Source organism: Ips typographus, linkage group LG5 (assembly GCF_016097725.1).
Source record: "Ips typographus isolate SLU linkage group LG5, UJ_Ityp_2.0, whole genome shotgun sequence".
Lineage (NCBI taxonomy): Eukaryota > Metazoa > Arthropoda > Insecta > Coleoptera > Curculionidae > Ips > Ips typographus.
Genome location: NC_138426.1, coordinates 11188257 through 11210061, shown reverse-complemented (window position 1 = coordinate 11210061; position 21805 = coordinate 11188257). Strand labels below are relative to the sequence as shown.

Sequence of the window (21805 nt, the reverse complement as noted above, 5' to 3'; positions counted from 1 at the left end):
GTACATTTTAGGAAAATTTACCTTCAGTGTCAGAAAATAGAAATTTTCCGACTCGAAAATTACCGCCTTGTAGGTTAAAATAGTATCCTTGCAGTCATGTGACCATATTTATGGTCAAAATGTTACTCTGAAAGTCACTTGATCATTTTTACGACTAAAATGAATCTCTGTACATCACGTGTAGTGTGGTCATGTTTAATTATCAAATTCACCTACAAAGGTCACGTGACAATTTTTAAGCGTCGTACGAAAAATGAAAGTCACGTGACTGTACTTAAGTTTAAAATAGTATTCTTGTAGTCACACGTGACCATATTTAAGATCAAAATGTTGTTTTGAGTGTCACGTAATCATTTTTACGATTAAAAGGTTTTTCTGAAGGTTACGTGATTGTTTTTAACTAACAAATTTACCTACATAAGCCACGTGACTATTTTCAAGCGTCAAACTAGATCTTAAAGGTCACATGACTCTACTTAAGGTTAAAATATTATCCTTGTCGTGATGTGACCATATTTAAGGTCAAGAAGTTGTTCTGAATCATTTTTACGACAGAAAGGTGTATCTGTAGGTTACGTGACTGTTTTCAACTATTAAATTTACCTACAACGGTCACGTGACTATTTTTAAGCGTCAAAATGAATCTTGAATGTCACGTGATTCTACTTAAAAATTAAATAGTATCCTGGCAATCACGTGACCATATAATTAAAATCAAAATGTTTTTCTAAACCACGTTTACGATTGAAGAGTATTTCTGAAAGTTACGTGACTGTTTTCAACTATTAAATTTACCTACAACGGTCACGTGACTCTTAGCAACGTTGTGTAAAGCACCCATTGCGCACAGCTCAGTTTTGTGCCATTCTCCAACTAGTGTATGTGTATCCTTCTCTAACAAACGTCATTGAAACAGTAGAGCAATGCTCTAATTTTGAACCTAACCGTACAAATACAAAAGTCAACCTAACCTCAATTGGGACGTCAATGATTACATCCAATAGCAACGCACAAAGTTAGCTACGTCACACTGCCCGCGAAATTTAAATCTAATCAGAAAAGTTTCGTAAAAACGTCAGTAAGTGTGATTTTTGGTTGATAAAAACTGACTCTTCTTTAAGAGTTTGATGTGTTGTTTTATTAAAGAAACTTATTAGGAATTTTGTATTGGTTAGACGTAAAAATGAAAGAGAAAACCCAGTTTTCACTTAATAGTGCTTGAACGTATTGATCTATATAGTTTTATGTGGCTGTTGTCTGCCAGAAGTTTCATTCACAGATTCGCCATAAAAATGATGTTTTACCAAGCCAAATGTATGATTAAAAAAAAAATAGACACGAAATAGTAATGGAACTTGTGTTCAACGTAATTATCGAACACGTGTGTCAAAGATCACCTTTATTATTTTCGATAATATGTTGCTCAGTATTTTCCGGTCAACATAGAAAATCTGGGATCTATGGCCAAAAATTCGCACTAAGGTTTAAATTTAGATTTTTGTTATTGTTGGATATGGACCACATTTCTGGTCGTAAAGCTCGCTAATCGTGACACTTGAAGCCCATCAACAAATCATTCGAAATTGACCTAAATGCGTTTTGGAAGCCGTTTGGTATTTTTACAGTCCCAATGATCCCAAGTTCATTGTTTTGCATTTAAAATTGATAATGCTGTGAAACCTTTTTCTAATGCGAATCTGTGAAACTTTTAATCTTTATATCGATAAAAAAGCAACATTAGTATATATCCCATAGACAAAACAATCGTATCTGCATGAGGCACGCGAATGTAATTCAAGCCAAAACAGTTTGATAAAAAAAGTTGTTGTAGGAGTTTGTACTGGACTAATAAAATTTATTAAATTTTTTTAATATTTTAAATTCCTGATTTATTTTAACATAACTGACCCCAAAGCTATGAAAAGATATTATAAAGGAAAACACTCTGTCTGCAATGTTGCCAGGTCTACCGTTAAAACGCTATATCTACCGTTTTTGTAGTCCTTCTACCGTTCTCTTACCTTTATTTTTGTAATCAATCTAACGTTTTTAGCCATTATGTGGGTTGTCAAACGTTTTATATAATGCGAATTGCCAAATCCATTGGTGTTATTTTGTAGAGATTTTCAGGTTATTGGATAGAAAACTTAATGAGGATTCCAAAAATGTGCTTATAACAGTCATTTTCTCACTCCAAGTGGGTTTTGGAGGCGATTTTGTACCTGACTGTCTTTTGAAACTGTGTTTCTGGAAGTTCAAACTTTGACACCGCTTTTTTCCTTCATTGTACTGCTTTTTTTAGGTTATTGAATAGGAAATTTAATAAGGATTTCAAAAATATGCTTAAAACAGTCATTTTCTCATTTCAAGTGGGTTTTGGAGGCGATTTTGTACCTGACTGTCTTTTCAAACTGTGTTTCTAGCAGTTCAAACTTAAACACCGCCTTTCTCAGTCATTGTACTGCTTTTTTTAGGTTATTGGATAGGAAATTTAATGAGGATTTCAAAAATGTGCTTAAAACAGTCATTTTCTTACTCCAAGTGGGTTTTGGAAGCGATTTTGTACCTGACTGTCTTTTCATACTGTGTTTCTAGCAGTTCAAACTTAAACACCGCTTTTCTCCCTGACTGTAGTGTTTTTTTTTTCAGATTATTGGATAGGAAATTTAATGAGGATTTCAAAAATGTGCTTAAAACAGTCATTTTCTTACTCCAAGTGGGTTTTGGAAGCGATTTTGTACCTGACTGTCTTTTCATACTGTGTTTCTAGCAGTTCAAACTTAAACACCGCTTTTCTCCCTGACTGTAGTGTTTTTTTTTTCAGATTATTGGATAGGAAATTTAATGAGGATTTCAAAAATGTGCTTAAAACAGTCATTTTCTTACTCCAAGTGGGTTTTGGAAGCGATTTTGTACCTGACTGTCTTTTCAAACTGTGTTTCTAGCAGTTCAAACTTAAACACCGCCTTTCTCAGTCATTGTACTGCTTTTTTTAGGTTATTGGATAGGAAATTTAATGAGGATTTCAAAAATGTGCTTAAAACAGTCATTTTCTTACTCCAAGTGGGTTTTGGAAGCGATTTTGTACCTGACTGTCTTTTCATACTGTGTTTCTAGCAGTTCAAACTTAAACACCGCTTTTCTCCCTCATTGTGCTGCTTTTTTTAGGTTATTGGATAGAAAATTTAATGAGGATTTCAAAAATGTGCTTAAAACCGTCATTTTCTTACTCCAAGTGGGTTTTAGAGCCGATTTTGTACCTGACTGTCTTTTGAAACTGTGTTTCTAGCAGTTCAAATTTTGACACGCTTTTCTTTTGGACTGTACTAAATTTTTTAGGTTTTTTTTAGGTTATGGAATAGGAAATTTAATGAGGATTCCAAAAATGTGCTTAAAACAGTCATTTTCTCACTCCAAGTGGGTTTTGGAGGCGATTTTGTACCTGACTGTCTTTTCAAACTGTGTTTCTAGCAGTTCAAACTTAAACACCGCTTTTCTCCCTCATTGTATTGCTTTTTTTAGGTTATTGGAGAGGAAATTTAATGAGGATTTCAAAAATGTGCTTAAAACAGTCATTTTCTCACTCCAAGAGGGTTTTAGAGGCGATTTTGTACCTGACTGTTTTTTCAAACTGTGTTTCTGGCAGTTCAAATTTTAACACGCTTTTCTTTTTGACTGTACTAAATTTTTTAGTCTTTTTTTAGGTTATGGAATAGGAAATTTAATGAGGATTCCAAAAATGTGCTTAAAACTGTCATTTTCTCATTCCAAGTGGGTTTACAGACGATTTTATCCTTCACTGTCTTTTCAAACCGTGTTTGAAGTCAATATTTGGCAGTTCAAACTTTGACATCGCTTTTCTACCTAACTGTACGAAATTTTGTAGTGTTTTTTCGGGTTATTGAATCGGAAATGTAATGAGAATTCCCAAAATGTTTTTAAAACAGTAGTTTTCTTACTTTAAGTGGGTCACGTGACTGCCTAGCTAAATTAATTGTCGTCTAACAGTTTGCAAAACGAGACGTGTTTCTTTATGACAGTTATTCGAACAATTATCACGTGATCGTTTAGCTAAATAGTGTTCTAAACCACGTGATAACTGTCACTAATATCAAACTGTGCTGAAAGGTGGAAAAATCAAGGTTTAGAAAAGTTTTCTTGTAGTATTTGACATAAAACATGTTTCTGAGATGTTATGATAGATATTTTTTACTGTTGTCACGTGACTGCCTAGCTAAAATCTTCTAAAACCACGTGATATCTGTCACAAATGTTAAAAATTAGAAAACGGTGTACTAAAAATAAAAAAATCGGTAATTTTGATTTATACAGCAAATTGATATTATTTTTCGATCAAGAATCGATGATTGAAATCATTAAAAAAAATGTAAATTGTTTATTTTTGATATATACCGTTATCTACCGTTTTTTGACCGATTAATCTACCGCTATTAAATATTTTGACTTGGCAACACTGTCTGAAATGAAAGATGTTTCAAGTATTTTGGTCGTGAGACTGGGAATCAGTGAAGTTTAATAACACGACGCCAAATAGCTCTTGAGTGATATTTTTAAAACTGTAAATATGTTTTGCCTTAAAATAACTGGCATTCGATGCTGTTTTCAGCATCTTTGCAGTTCAGCACTTTTTGCTGAGTCAGTCATATCAAATAATGTCTAGGGAGATAAAGATTTGTTGCTTGAAAGTACTTTCTGTTATTATACCCTTTAAACAGTGACAAAACATAAACATGCTTGTATTTTGACCACAATATACACAGTGGTCCGTTTAAGACTTTAGATGTTTATTTTCTCTAGAAGTAGGCCAAAAATGGTGTCATGGATAGTCAATGAAATGGGCTTTCAAATGATATGGCTACATGAGTTTATAGTTTGGCCACCAGAGGGATTCAAAATTGAACTAAAACATTTTTTGTGCACTCTTTCATTCAAACCCAAATTACTCACTTATTTGAGCCACTTTGACAAGACTTTTATACGTCAATGGAAGGTTACAGCATTGAATTTTAGCACATTTTGTCACTTTTGACATAATTGTCACTCCTCTCAAATTGTTGAGCTGTAATTCAAAACAGGGATGTAAAATTTCCGGAAAATTTAATTTATGAAAATTTTTCCAGAAAATTTGTTTCATTCAAAAATAATTCGTTTTTTACCTCCAACCTGAAACGTTCCTAAGATATTGAGCAAAAACTGCAAAAAACGAGAGTCAACTTTCACGCCTCTAGCGGCTAAACGGGACAACATAGTAGTGCGCGCTCAACGTCACGTGATAGTCCCGTTCATTAGCTTTTTTTTGTTTCATGGTGTGTTTATACAGGATGTTTCAAATAAGCGAGTTATGGACGATTTTTTGGAAAAGTGCACCAGAATTTTGCTCGAATTGGGAACTTCTGCTTTCTAGGATGGTGATCAAAGTAAGGCTGCTAGAGCAAAAGCAATTGAATATCAATACAAACATTTTACATCAAGTAGGCCTCGAATTTGACGTAAATTCCAAAAATCGAAGTCTGGTCCAAAAATCTGGTTTGTTGCTCAAATTTGGGACTAATAAAGTAAATGCAAATATCTATCTACAAGATTCATATTTGGTATTTTTTTATAAAATGAAAGTTAAACAAGTTACAAGAATCTTAAAAATTCATTGAATCACCCTATAAACTACTCTCTTTTGACCACCCTGTATAGCGTTTTTACCTGAAACATCTAATAAGTGAGTTATTTACTGTTAAAACTGACTTGTTTGATTTTGACAGTTTTTACTGTGACAGCCCATAACTCTGTTATTTTGACGGTAATAGGGTGGTTCAATATACCAATTTGTAGCCATTGAAATTCTCTTTTGATCACCCTGTATAGCGTTTTTACCTAAAACGTCGAATAAGTGAGTTATTTACTGTTAAAACTGACTTGTTTGATTTTGACAGTTTTTACTGTGACAGCCCATAACTCTGTTATTTTGACAGTTACAGGGTGGTTCAATATACCAATTTGTAGCCCTTGAAATTCTCTTTTGATCACCCTGTATAGCGTTTTTACCCTAAAACGTCGAATAAGTGAGTTATTTACTGTTAAAACTAAGTTGTTTGATTTTGACAGTTTTTACTGTGGCAGCCCATAACTCTGTTATTTTGACAGTTACAGGGTGGTTCAATATACCAATTTGTAGCCCTTGAAATTCTCTTTTGATCACCCTGTATAGCGTTTTTACCCTAAAACGTCGAATAAGTGAGTTATTTACTGTTAAAACTAAGTTGTTTGATTTTGACAGTTTTTACTGTGACAGCCCATAACTCTGTTATTTTGACAGTTACAGGGTGGTTCAATATACCAATTTGTAGCCTTTGAAATTGTCTTTTGGTCACCCTGTATACCATATATATAGTAGAAATGTCACGGTACCGAAAGATTATAAGATATTTTTTTCAAAATTCATATTATTTTGAGAAGTGTTGAGGTTAGGTATACGACATTTTTCAGAAAGTTTTTGGTAATTTTCCGGAAGAAATTGAAAAACCTGAAAATTCACAAATAATTCGTTTTTTAATTATAATAATTGTACAACAATCCAATATCAATTCAAATAAAGTTTAATGTAATTTACCCCCGTTTGGACCGTCTTTTTGTAAACCGAGCTTAATTTAAGTGTGGGTCAGACTGTGACAGTACAGGTGAAAAAAGTCACACTCTAAACCACACTTAACTCTAATGCAACACACAAAATAGCCCTAAATAGTGAAATGAGATTTTCTTGTATATTTGTAGTCTTACTACAGCAAGATTGTCATTCCTCATTGTGTTGAGAAAGTTCAGTTTTCGTCATCATCAGTCCAAATGATAAGTTATTCGGTAATACTTTGCATTGATAAAACGAGCACTATTTTCTTCTTTTATGTGTGCCCCTGAGGGTCGTCCAAAGTTCTAATAAAATGTCAAAGCCACTGACAACGTCATCGATACGGAATGAGGGCCATTACGTACCGATGATGGTTACGAAACGGCCTCCAAACTAGCGCAGCTTCGACAAACAACCGGACACGCTTGTTTTCCGTGTCTTCCATCAGTAAATAGAGTAACTTTTTATTTATAAAAACGCCATTCAAAACACCATTGGAATCTGGATAAAAACAAGCTATCAACGAGCGCCCCCGGGGTCATGAGGGCGGAACCTTTACATAAGAGATACTTTTACCAGAAAATAGAGTTTTTGGTCTGCTGGGTGGCCAACATATCATTCAACTGAAGAATTCATTAATGAAAATAACATTGTTTGCTAGAATTTGTGTGGAATAAATTAAAATTCAACCTAATCTACTCAGTTGGGGTAGATAAAGCGAATACTTTCTGTCACGGTTCTCTACGAAATGTCAAAGGGCAATTCAATTTTGCTAATACACCCACCAAACCGATTAAATTTGTTTAATTGAAACGTAATGTTAATTAATAAGTAAACCAGATTACTTGAAACGTCACAGGGTTAAATGAATAAAGAAAATTGTTTTAATATTAAATGTTCTTATGAAAAGATTATTATTGAGTAACCAGATTTTACAGTCCATACATTCATGTCATGTCTCTAAAATTGTTTTACAGTATATTACGTAACTAGTGCTGTAAGAAGCATTTTACGTCCGAAATGGAAAAAGTTCAGTAATTCCATGAGTGCGTAATATGCCTTGTGCTACTATACTTTACCTACCTGATTTTATAGTTTTGCCCACTTTGAACAATTTTTAATGTGAAAGTATAAACTGGACTTTACCTTTACTAATTAATAAGTAAGTCATTAAGAACTTGCAACAACTAGATTACGATTTAAAAGCCATAACTGGCCACAAACGTTTAAGGCAACACAACTTTTTCTTCTGGTCTACAAAACGATGCAATTCGACACGGTTTTAGAAGTAAACAGGGTTGTTATTCAGAAAATCATGACTTATATTGAGAGTTGTTTGTCAGAAGTGAAATTTCTTATATTTTATCTCCTGAGAGACTTATTATTAGTTTAGTTTTATGGTAAAATATGAAGTTAGGACCATTTTTTGGTAACATTTCACCTATATCTTCTATCAGACTTTAATGTTACTCAAACGATAAATAGAGTTTTCAAAGCTGTCAAATTTGTATAAAAAGTCACTGGTCAGTTTTGACAGTTATGACAGCTGTCACGTGACGCAAGTAGAATATTAAAGTGTTCTTTAACGTGACAAATGTCAAAATTGGAGCTTGAAACACAACTTCCACTGTAATTCTTCGAATACAAGTCACTATTTGAAAGTTTATAGTTTTAAGTCGCTTTCAAACCAGTTTTGACAGATATGACAGCTGTCACGTAACGTAAGAAAGCATTTCCTAGTGTCAGAACTTCATAAAGCTGTAAATTGAACTTACAGCGCATATCCTCAAAGAAGCACATCGATTTACTATTTTATACCAGATTGTATAGACAGGACGTATAGTTTTGCGTCACTGCTAAATGAGTTTTGACAGCTGTCACGTGACGTAAGAAAAGTATTAAAGTGATCCTTAGAGTCAGAACGCCCAAATTTAGCTCGATGGGGCTGTAAAAACAACTTACAATGCAATTTCTCAAAGAACCACATCGATTTGGCATTTTATAGTTTCAGGTCACTGATGAGTAAGTTTAGACAGTTATGACAGCTGTCACGTGACGTAATAAAAGTAATAAACTGTTCCTTAACGTCACAAATGTCAAATTTGTCACCATGAAGCTGTAAGCACAACTTCCAGTATAGTTCCTAAAGTAAATACAACTATTTGGCATTATCCAGTTTCAGGACAGTGGTAAGTGAATTTAGACAGTGATAATGACTGTCATGTGACTATAGGTCACGCCGTAAAGTGTCCTTAAACGTCATAACTGTCTAATTTGATTCCATAAAGATATAAACAATATTTGCAGTGTGATTCGTCGAAGCTAGACAAGATGTTTTGCATTTTATAGTTTCGCGTCACTGCTGAATGAGTTTTGACAGTTTTGACAGCTGTCACTTGACGTAAGAAGAGTATTAAAGTGGTCCTTAGAGCCAAAACGGCCAAATTTGGCGCGACCAGGCTGTAAAAACAACTTACAATGCAATTTCTCAAAAAACACATCGATTTGGCAGTTTATAGTTTCAGGTCACTGAGGAGTTAGTTTAAACAGTTATCACGTGACGTAAGAAAAATAATAAAGTGTTCCTTAACGTCACAAATGTCAAATTTTACTCCATGAAGCTATAAACACAACATTCAATGTATTTCCTCAAATAAATACAACTATTTGGCATTATTTAGTCTCTAGTCAGTGGTGACAGAGTTTTGACGGTTGTGACAGCTGTCACGTGACTTAAGAAAGGTGTCCAAAGTGTTCCTTACCTTTAGAACTGTCAAATTTGGCTCCTAGAGACTGTAAAAACATCTTAAAATGCAATTTCTTAAAGAAACACATTGATTTGGTCCTTTACACTTTCAGATCACTGGGGAGTGGGTTTTGACAGTTATGGCAGCTGTCAAGTGATGAAAAATAAGTATTAAAGTGTTCTTTAACGTTACAAATGTCAAATTTGTCTCCATGAAGTGTTCTTTAACGTCACAAGTATCAAATTTGGCTTCATATAAGGAGATAAAAACACACAGTGTCATTTTTCAAATACATGTCACTATTTGAAATTTTATAGCTTTAAGTCGCTTATAAATGAGTTTTGACAGTTATGACACATGTTACGTGACGCAAGAAAGATATTAAAGTGTTCCTTAACGTCACAAATGTCAAATTTGGCTCCATGAACCTGTAAACCGAACTTACAACGCAATTCATCATAGAAATCCATCGATTTGGCATTTCATACTTTCAGTTCACTGGTGAGTCAGTTTTGACAGATATCACGTGACGCAAGAAAAACTTTAAAGTGTTCCTGAACCTTGCAGATGTCAAATTTGGCTCCATGAAGCTATAAACTAACAACATTCAGTGTATTTCCTCAAATAAATACAACTATTTGGCATTTTTTACTCGCTAGTCACTGGTGACAGAGTTTTCACGGTTGTGACAGCTGTCACGTGACGTAAGAAATGGAACTGTCAAATTTGGATCCTGGAGACTGTAAAAACAACTTAAAATGCAATTTCTTAAAGAAACTCATCGATTTGGTATTTTATACCTTCATCAGATCACTGGTGAGTGGGTTTTGACAGTTATGGCAGCTGTCACGTGACGAAAAAAAGGTATTAAAGTGTTCTTTAACGTCTCAAGTATCAAATTTGACTCCATGGGAATATTAACACAACTTCCAGTGTAATTTTTCAAATAACAGTCAACAGTTCAGATTTTAGTTTTATGTAACTTATAAGCGAGTTTTGACAGTTACGACAGCTGTCACGTGACTTAAGAGAAGTATCAAAATGGATTTTCATCACTTTTTTGTTATTTTTTTATTATAAAAATTGAAATTGGCGACACTGTTTATTATCTGATATTGATTATTGATTACCAAGTGCACGAACATAAACTTTTAATTTTTACTCAAAAATGGTGCATTTATAGAGAAAAGCAAAAGAGAGGGTTTTTGAGCTGAATTGAGTGGAGAATCCAAATTTGACTTCTATTTTATGAAAACCAGTGGCCAGGTACTATTTTTGACCACAAAAGGTAAAAATTTCGTCGAACTACAGGTAAAAGACAAGATTCGCAGGTAATGACCATTTGGCTTGGTTTGCACCCCAAATTTACAACCCAGATGATTTTGATATATTAAGAACTTTTAACGGTATTTATTAAATTTGTTTACATAAAAAGCCCAACTATAATAAAGTAAAAGCTTAAATGTCTGTGAAATTAACTAAAAATATAAACACTGAAAGTGGTACCGCACGCATTCTTTATGGGTACCACCACGCAATGACATTAAACCGCGACCAATCAGAGCACACACGCGCCATATCCACTATTTACCTAAGTGGTACCGTGGGAAGGTTCGGGTACCGAAAAATCGACCAAAATATTGACACACCACCCATCGAGGTGATATTCTACTGGTCGACCGGACGGTCCGTAGTGGTGGTAAATCAATTCGTCGATAAGACGTCCAGTTCCACGACAATTCAATTTAGTGATCCGGGTACTGCCTCTTGTGGTACTGTCTGGCGCTCCCGTACGCCCCATTTTATGAAGTGACTGGTGTTTGTTAGCTCGCGCTCCTTTTTTCTCCCGCGAAACATTTTTTATAGATGTGTGAGACAAGCGGGTGCAGTACGACAGCGATAGGGTGGTACCACTGTACTTTACCGGTACGGTACTTAAAAATTGCACTTTTATATTACAAGGTAATTTTCTTTTATAGTTTTATAGTTGCTGTAGCAATCTCTAACAGTTTTCAAGATATTGGATTTTTGTCACTTTTTTTTTATTCCTGACATTTTCTATTTTTTACTGTCAGTCTACCTCTACAAGTTTCTAAGACACTTAATCAACGGCAATAAGGTAGCCCCCTAAATAATGCAAATCTACCGGGTGTCTCTATCAAACAAATTTCAGTTGAGAACCGTTTTTTTCTAATATTTGACACCCTGTATTTCAGTGTCTCATTTGATACTTCCTGATATGCCTGTTTCCACGACACTTCCAAGTCGATTTTAAGTACAACTTAGGCTAAGTTGAGGTTTGATTGTGACAGATCAGGTGCAAAATTACACAGTCTAAACTAAACTTATCTAAGCTGTCCTTAAACTTAACTTAAACGGATATAATTAAGTTAATTCTTGACAGACTTTGACATAATGACAGTGAATTTTATATGAAAAATAACCAAATTTTACTCAGCTGTATAAAGAAAATTACTTAATTATGATCTAAAGCAGCAGCAGAATTATAGGTTATGTTTTTGGTACATCCACAGGAGTTTTGAATATCTCATTTCTTCCAGGTACCAAAAAGGTTTAATTGCAGCAAAAACAACAGATATCATTATGATTCAAAATTGCTTGAAATATTCCACTGTTTTAATGAGTTTTGCCATAAGAACTGCGAACAGTTTGAAGCAAAAATATACCAAAATGTCTTGTGATTTGTTACTAAACAACTTAAGAAACTGTGCATTTTTTAAAGGGATTTTTAAGTTATTCAATAGGAAATATAATGAGGATTCCAAAAATGTACTTAAAACAATCATTTTCTCACTCCAAGTGGGTTTTACAAGCAATTTTGTCCTTTACTGTACTTTCAAACTGTGTTTCAAACTTTGACATCGCTTTTCTCCCTAACTGTACCAAATTTTGTAGTGATTTTTAGATTTTTGGATCGGAAATTTAATGAGGATTCCAAAAATGTGCTTAAAACAGTCATTTTCCCACTCCAAGAGGGCTTTACAGGCAATTTTGTCCATAACTGTCTCAAACTGTATTTCTGGCAGTTTAAACTTTGACACCGCTTTTCTCCCTGACTGTACCAAATTTTGTAGTGTTTTTTTATATTATTGAATAGTAAATTTAATGAGGATTCCAAAAATGTGCTTAAAACAGTCATTTTCTCACTTCAAGTAGGTTTTACAGGACATTTTGTCATTAACTGACCTTTCAAACTGTGTTTCTGTCATTTAAACTTTGATACCGCTTTTCTCTCTGACTGTACCAAATTTTGTAGAGTTTTCTAGATTATTCGATAGTAAATTTAATGAGGATTCCAAAAATGTACTTAAAACAGTAATTTTCTCACTCCAAGTCTGTTTTACAGGACATTTTGTCATTAACTGACCTTTCAAACTGTGTTTCTGTCATTTAAAGTTTGATACGGCTTTTCTCCCTGACTGTACCAAATTTTGTAGAGTTTTCTAGATTATTGGATAGTAAATTTAATGAGGATTCCAAAAATGTACTTAAAACAGTCATTTTCTCACTCCAAGTCTGTTTTACAGGACATTTTGTCATTAACTGACCTTTCAAACTGTGTTTCTGTCATTTAAACTTTGATACCGCTTTTCTCTCTGACTGTACCAAATTTTGTAGAGTTTTCTAGATTATTGGATAGTAAATTTAATGAGGATTCCAAAAACGTACTTAAAACAGTCATTTTCTCACTCCAGGTGGGTTTTACAGGCCGTTTTGTCATTGAGTGTCTTTTCAAACTGTGTTTCTATCAGTTCAAACTTTGATACCGCTTTTCTCCCTGACTGTACCAAATTTTGTAGAGTTTTCTAGATTATTCGATAATAAATTTAATGAGGATTCCAAAAATGTACTTAAAACAGTAATTTTCTCACTCCAAGTCTGTTTTACAGGACATTTTATCATTAACTGACCTTTCAAACTGTGTTTCTGTCATTTAAACTTTGATACCGCTTTTCTCTCTGACTGTACCAAATTTTGTAGAGTTTTCTAGATTATTGGATAGTAAATTTAATAAGGATTCCAAAAACGTACTTAAAACAGTCATTTTCTCACTCCAGGTGGGTTTTACAGGCCGTTTTGTCATTGAGTGTCTTTTCAAACTGTGTTTCTATCAGTTCAAACTTTGATACGGCTTTTCTCCCTGACTGTACCAAATTTTGTAGAGTTTTCTAGATTATTCGATAGTAAATTTAATGAGGATTCCAAAAATGTACTTAAAACAGTAATTTTCTCACTCCAAGTCTGTTTTACAGGACATTTTGTCATTAACTGACCTTTCAAACTGTGTTTCTGCCATTTAAACTTTGATACCGCTTTTCTCTCTGACTGTACCAAATTTTGTAGAGTTTTCTAGATTATTGGATAGTAAATTTAATGAGGATTCCAAAAATGTACTTAAAACAGTCATTTTCTCACTCCAAGTTGGTTTTACAGGACATTGTGTCATTGACTGACCTTTCAAACTGTGTTTCTGTTAGTTCAAACTTTGATACGGCTTTTCTCCCTGACTGTACCAAATTTTGTAGAGTTTTCTAGATTATTCGATAGTAAATTTAATGAGGATTCCAAAAATGTACTTAAAACAGTAATTTTCTCACTCCAAGTCTGTTTTACAGGACATTTTGTCATTAACTGACCTTTCAAACTGTGTTTCTGTCATTTAAACTTTGATACCGCTTTTCTCTCTGACTGTACCAAATTTTGTAGAGTTTTCTAGATTATTGGATAGTAAATTTAATGAGGATTCCAAAAACGTACTTAAAACAGTCATTTTCTCACTCCAGGTGGGTTTTACAGGCCGTTTTGTCATTGAGTGTCTTTTCAAACTGTGTTTCTATCAGTTCAAACTTTGATAACGCTTTTCTCCCTGACTGTACCAAATTTTGTAGAGTTTTCTAGATTATTCGATAGTACATTTAATGAGGATTCCAAAAATGTACTTAAAACAGTAATTTTCTCACTCCAAGTGTGTTTTACAGGACATTTTGTCATTAACTGACCTTTCAAACTGTGTTTCTGTCATTTAAACTTTGATACCGCTTTTCTCTCTGACTGTACCAAATTTTGTAGAGTTTTCTAGATTATTGGATAGTAAATTTAATGAGGATTCCAAAAATGTACTTAAAACAGTAATTTTCTCACTCCAAGTTGGTTTTACAGGACATTTTGTCATTGACTGACCTTTCAAACTGTGTTTCTGTCAGTTAAAACTTTGATACCGCTTTTCTCCCTGGTTGTACCAAATTTTGTAGTTTTTTTCATATTATTGGATAAGAAATTTAATGAGGATTCCAAAAATATGCTTAAAACTGTCATTTTCTCACTCCAAGTGTTTTTCTTACAGATTTTAAAACAAGATGTGTTTCTGAGATTTATGACAGTTATTTTGACAATTGTCACTAAATTACTGGCAAATTACAAATTGTTTAAATAATAATATTTTGTCATTTGTATTTGTCATAATTTAAACGAGATAATAAAGAATAGTGACAAAAAGCTGAAAATGTTTTTGTTTTTTTTTTTAGAAAAGGCTATTTGTTCATAAAAAGGTTAGTAGGGGACGTAGGGGAGGAAATTTCCTAAAACTTTTCTTATTTACCCTTTTTTGGTATCTCCCCATATAACGCAGCTTAGTCGATTTGGAGTTAATACAATCTTGTAGACTTGTAGACAAAGTAGAACAATTTAATGTAGCTTTTGGAATTATTCTTAAAAAAGCAGAAAATTAGATCCTTGTCTCTTTGATAAAGGACCTTAAAATCATTCTGTAACACTGTTTTCAACTGAATTTTTTGGAAGCTTTTATATAAAAAAGCACTACATTATGGCCTTATTGGTATAGAGATTAAAACATTTAAAACCTACTTCTTTTTTAAATTCCGTATTTAATTTCTTATTGAAAATATACTTTTTGACTACTTTGTCATCTTGGTTAACGGCTTTTCTGGTTGTAATATAGAAACAACGCAACCTATACGTCACTCGTTAAGTCATAAATAACCCAAACCAACGTGTGAGCATACTTGTAATTAAAATCATCACAAATTGCATAGTTGGGAACAATGCTAGTTAGGCAATAAATGTCGTCATTAAAGCTTGCGAAAGCTAATTATCCTCCGAGTCCCTGTAACCTGTGTGCAAGGTTAAAAGTGAACCTAGTCTGTAATTTATATCTTTCTTGTATGCCGTGTACAATTAATTTGGCAAAAAGTGGTGTTAATAGTACAGTACAAAGATTATTTTGTTTAATTGCAGGGCAACTTCCACGAACCTTACCACAAACCAGACTTAGTGCCGCCAAAATATGCATCTCAGCGCCGTTGTACTTCTTACCACTTTGGCTGTTCTCTACTCGATTACTTCTAGTGCAAATGCCTCGTAAGTATTACTTTAGATGTTTGGTACTACTTGTAATTAAGTACCAAAACTGTGTTTTTGTAAAAATTAGAAACAATGAGCTAATTCAATGGGACAAAGCTTAAAAAAACCACTTTGCCTACTTGAACTGGTCTATTGTTGTTAAAGTGTGTTAACCTTCTTTGCAGGTTTGTTTTTAATTTTTTTTGTTTTTCAATTATTGAAAGTTTATTTATTCTGTTTATTAAAAACATTTTAAATGTCATTTTAAAGAAAAACATGTTTGAAACTTCTCTATTACACTGTACAAAATGTAATTGTACTATTTTAAAAGTGACTTTTCCAGTACTTTATATCAAAACAACAGTTGCAGTTTTGAATTTGTTTGTTTTTCCAATTGAGATACTGTTACACGTGCAAAATGGTTTGATTTTGTTTTTGTTTAACAAATTGTATGACACTATGCAGTTTGGTCGGATTGAGATCTGTTTGTTTGTTATTAAGCCACCCTGTATCTCCAAAACAAAGCAACTAATAATGAAACATGTTGATCTGTGTTAATCCTTATTTATTTTTTTTTCTATTATTTCCTATTACACGTTTCTTGTCAATATTTTAAATATTAAACAATACACCAATTAGAGTTTAATTACATTTACATTGAAAGTTTCTGTTGCTTGACTCGTCTCTGATTCTTGTTGTCCTTATCCTAATTTAGTATTAAATTTTTGCAATAATGCCATACTGACATTTGTTCTAAAATTACATTGCTAAATTGAACATTATTTTAATTTAGTACCACACTTTAGCAATGTTGCAACATTTCCCATATGTTTTTCACAAACATGACAACTGTCAAAATTCGTTTTATAAAGATATACAACCACAAAAACAGTAAAATTGGTTTAAATTTATTGTCAAACGCATTTTATAGCTCCAGTAGTATTTTGACAGTACTGACATGTATTCGTGTGTTTTTCATGTAACTAGATATCTCACAAAGGTGGTAGCTATCAAAATCAGTTAAAAAAACCATAAAACTTCACAATAAGCTTAAAAGTTTGTGACTAATTTTAAAATGAAATATAAATTGCACTTTATACCTTCCTGAGTAGGATTTTGAGAGCTGAGCTGTCTATTTGAGTAGTAACTGTCAAAATCGTTTCAGTATCGATAATAAATGCATTTTATAGCTCTATAGGAGCAGTGTTTTGACAGTATTGACTGTTGATTTCCATAGACGTTTGATATGCTATACACATGACAATAACTGTCAAAATCCACTTTATAGAGCTATAAAACATACTTGAGAAGTCTGGCGGTATGACAGTTACAGAGTGGACTTTTTTACCAAAATGCAGTGAAAACAATGCTTTATTAGTCCACCCTGTACAGTTTGTGTTAAAAATTTGTTTTTTTGGTTTTTGGTCATGTGACTTAATCATATTTGGGTTAAAGATCCAGAGTTTGCAAGCTTCTAGAATTGTTAAATCAGTGTGACTTGAAATTTTGTTTAAGTTTACACTAAAATTACTTTTTATTTCCCATATGTCATTTAAACTTAAACTTGAAAGTGACAAATTATAGTTTTTTTCTTGTTGTTTCTAACGTTGAAGTTTTTAAAGTTGTCAAAACGGCCAATCAGCTCAAAATACCAGTCAGTGCCAAAAAAGTCTATAAAATACTGAAAATTCGAATTTCACAGACATAAACTTAAATTTTCAGTCAAATTAGTGACAGTTTGGCATTCCAAAGTTAACTTTCAAAATTTTCTAAAATTGTCTCCTGTGGTTGGTTTTCATGCTCACCAGAATTCTTCAGTTTCAAATCCTTTCTGAAATCAATCAGCTGGGTTTCAGTGATTTAGGATTATTTTAGTACCACAAAAGTACCTACTTTCTCTAAAATACCCATTTTGTCGTGGTTATCTACTAAATCAACCAGTTGGAGTAGAAGAGACGTTACATCTTTTCTGTTTTAATTCTGCCAGGTTCTTTAATTAGAGTTTTTATATTAAATCCTAAGGGATCAAGTTATTCTGTGGTAAATTATCCAATTCTAGACCGGAGCAACGAACGCAAATTTAACAATCTGTAAACATTAAAGACGTCCAACAAAAAAAACACTTTACAAGTAGTTAACAGGCGGAAGGTTATGAATCTGCCACTAGGTCATTGTAGTAACAATACTAATTATAATCCAATCAGGACTTTATACACATATCATTATTTATAATTTGTTTATCTCATTTCAGACCATTGATGGACATCAATTTCGTGTGTAAGAAATGCCTTACCACAAGAGAATGTGATGAAGATCCTAAACAACTCTGTATTTGGGGTGAAGCCAGAGACGCCTGCGGTAGACGGATATGTGCAAAGGTTAGTTCTGTATTAAGTGCATTGTAAATGCTATTTTACCAGAAAGTTGTGAAAGAAGTTCATTACATTCACTCATAAAATTATCAACAATTTTCTCTCTTTTGAAAATACATTTTTTAGTTGCCAAAGCAGTTAATCCGTATGACTTCAGAAAATTAGAAAAATTTCAGCACAAAGGTGCTTGCTTCAATCCATAAATTGACTTTTGTAGACGAAATAGTTTACCAGAACTTTCTTCATCCATCAGGTATCTGCTCATCTAACTCTCCATATAAGTCTACTAATTCCCTAACTTCTAGTGATTTCTTTTCTTCATCAATGGCTCTCTTCCAATTTTCTTCTTCTGGGCTGTTGATTACTTCTTCATATGTCATCATTACATAGTCTTCACATTTCTTTGGCATTTTTCTGATTCTGTTCTTTCTTTCTTCTTCTAATAATACTTCTCTTCCTTCATCTGATGATATGTCACTTTCGTCATCATGTTGGTTTTGCTCTGTTATGAACTTTTTCAGTTTGGTTTCCTCTTTTATTCATCTGCTTCTTTTCAAAAATGACATCCCTTGACAATATTATTTGTTGATTCTGTTCATCAAACAAGCGATATCCATTTAAGGAAGATCCCACAAAAATGTACTTTTTACTGCGAGAATCTAGTTTAAGTCATCCTAAAACTTTAGCAAATGTTGTACTTCCAAATTACTGTATTTTCGACATGTCTGGCTTGATTCCTGTCCAATGTTCTATTGGCGTTTTTTGTCCATCTATTCTGTTGGACTTCTACTAAGCAGATAAGTAGCTACATATACAGCTTCACCCCAAAACTTTTAATTCAATCCAGAGTCAAAAATTGATGCTCTAGCTTTCTCCAGTAGTGTTCCGTTTAGTCTTTCTGCCTTTCCATTCAATTGTGGTGAATAAGGAATTGTATAATCTAGAATTATTCCTCTTTGGCGACACCACAATTTAAATTCATTGCTTTTGAATTTTCCTCCATTATCGCATCTAATTTTAGAAACTTTCGTTCCTTTATAAGCTTCCAATTCATTTATAAACATTTTTAGGCCCTCTTTGGCTTCATACTTGTTTTTTAGAAGATAAACAGTAATATAGTGAGTAAAATCATCCATCACAGTCAAGAAGTATTTCTTCTGATCCCATGTGTCTGGATCAATAGGTCCACAAATGTCTGTATGTATGAGTTCTAGTAGTCTTGCTTGGATACAAATTTCAGAAGTATCTTCTAAAATTACACAGTCTTTCTTTGTTATATTCATTCCAGTTGACATATCGATCAATTTTTTCATATTTTTAATGGTCATGTGACCTAATTTTCTATGTCACTCATTTAAATCCAAATTTTTCTCTGTTAATAATTTTTCACTTCCAGTTTCATTCTCATTATGTTTAAAAAACTTAATTGAGTATAGTTAGATGAAGAGAAAAAATCTTGATTTACGTCTGCAACAAAGATACAACGCTAACAAGCAAACTACTGTCATTTGACTTAACTTGTCATTTAAAAATGACAGATGATGAGCAAACGAGTCGTCAAGTATTGCGAAATAGTGCTACTTTCCACACCGGTGGTAACAGTGATTATTCCAAAATTGCTATTAATATATTCCGTCATATCCAGGAAACTTGTGTGTAACTAACATTGCAATGTGCATTAGCATACTTCTTAGAATAGAACGAACACTTGTGCGTAAAACGCCAATTTCTCCCGCGTGCGTAATCTTCATCTTTCAGCCCTTCATACGTAAACTAGATCATCTTTGTTTTTTTTTTAATTTTGATATACATACTATATACAATTCGAGATGAGTAAAGTTAATCTTTTATTATCAGTCATATCCTGGAAACATGTGTGTAACCAACATTATAATGAGCATTAGTGTTCTTTACGTATGATTATGTCCCCGCATGGGTAATCATCATTTTTCAGCTCTCTATACGGAAACTTGTCCTCCTGCATCATGTTGTTAACTATTTAAGGAGAGAAAAACCATGAATTACTCTTGCAACAAAAATAGAAAGCTGTTACAAGTAAACTATGGTTGTTATATGATAATTCATTCAAATAATGCCAACTTGTCGGTTAAAAATGACAGATGTTGAGTAAAGTAATCGATTTGTCAAGTGTTGTGCGGAATAGTGTCACTTTCCACACCGGGCGTATAAATAACTATTCCAAAATTGCTATTAATTTTTACGCCCGACGCTGTGTGTAACCAACATCAAGATCATGTGTGCGTAAAGCGCCACTTTCTCCCGTATGATTAATCTTAATCTTTCCGATCCCTGTATGTAGGCTTAACTTATGTTACAATTCGAGTCGACTAAAAGATAATCTTTTGATATCAGTCATATCCTGAAAACTTGTGTGTAACCAACATTATAATAAACATTAGTGTTCTTTACGTACAGAATGATCGTTTGTGCGTAAAACAGCAGTTTCTCCCGCATGGGTAATCTTCATTTTTCAGCTCTTTATACGGAAACTTGTCCTTTTGCCTCAGGCATCATGTTATTAACAATTTAAGGAGAGAAAGACCATGAATTACTCTTGCAACAAAGATAAAGAGCTGTTACAAGTAAACTATGGTTGTTATATGATAACTATTCCAAAATTGCTATTAATTTTTACGCAAGACATTGTGTGTAACCAACATCAAGATCATGTGTGCGTAAAACGACACTTTCTCCCGCATGATTCCGTATGTAGACTTATGTTAGAATTGGAGTCGACTAAAAGATAATCTTTTGATTTCAGGGTCCTGGTGAAAGATGCGGAGGAGAATACGACATCCTGGGGGTGTGTGGAGAAGGCATGATGTGCAAATCTGACGAAGTGTGCCACGGATGTTCGATGCAAACCATGCAGTGCTGGAACTAAACCTAAATGTTCAGTATTACGTAGTAGCGTAACTGCTTTGGATTTTACGTTGACGAGGAAACAAATCAAACGCTGTGATTTTCCTTTATTTTTGCTGCCATCCCCGCCGATTCTCCATATTATGTGATAAAAACAACAAAACGGACTTTCTACTTTTTTTGGAAAGATTATAGTGTTTAGTTACTTTTTAAGTTTCTGACCCAGTTTTGTTTGGTTAGGATGCCATTTTTTACTCAGATATAAATTTGTTTATATCGCCTCGGGTTTTTATTTGTGATGCTAGGTTAGGTTTGTTTTTACTGTAATTCAATTCAGTGCCGTAAAGTGGAACTTTATGACGTAGACCAGATCTCACCGCTTTACGGCATGATTGGTCTCATCAGTTTAGTTTCAAACTGTGGTCCAAATAAATACGTAAATAGTACAAATCAAAAATCGTGTAATTCCCATTGAAATACAACTGTACATATTTAGTTATATTGCATAACGATTTACACGGTTACGCTACTCACCTGTATACTAAAAAGAGTATCCAAAATAATCTCTTGTTCTAAGATATGTGATTCCCGATTACTGTATTCATTAATGTTTCTTTGAAATGGCTGGAATTATTGTAATACGTCTCTGTACCAGGGTAGTATTCAAGTAGAACCAGTCAACTGACTAAATGTTATGTATTTATTACTATTACTGTTCATATTTATTTTCTTATTAGCAAGTTTTCCGTCAATTTGGAAATTATAAAAGGCATATTACTAGCATG

The 21805-nt window shown here is 33.3% G+C and overlaps 1 protein-coding gene across 3 annotated transcripts in view; it reads left to right on the top strand.

Moving 5' to 3' along the window:
• Positions 1-21805, top strand: part of LOC145729872 (neuroparsin-A-like) — a 27739-nt gene extending 5934 nt beyond the window's left edge. The window contains exons 1-4 of one of the 3 annotated variants that reach the window (XM_081980805.1): positions 11010-11310; positions 15661-15783; positions 18017-18143; positions 20920-21805. In XM_081980805.1, coding sequence (XP_081836931.1) covers positions 15710-15783; positions 18017-18143; positions 20920-21042 — 324 coding nt within the window. In that variant the 5' untranslated portion in view covers positions 11010-11310; positions 15661-15709 and the 3' untranslated portion in view covers positions 21043-21805. Of the gene's footprint in view, positions 1-11009; positions 11347-15660; positions 15784-18016; positions 18144-20919 lie in introns of those variants that run through there. The other 2 variants (XM_081980802.1, XM_081980803.1) reach the window with 2 other exon arrangements.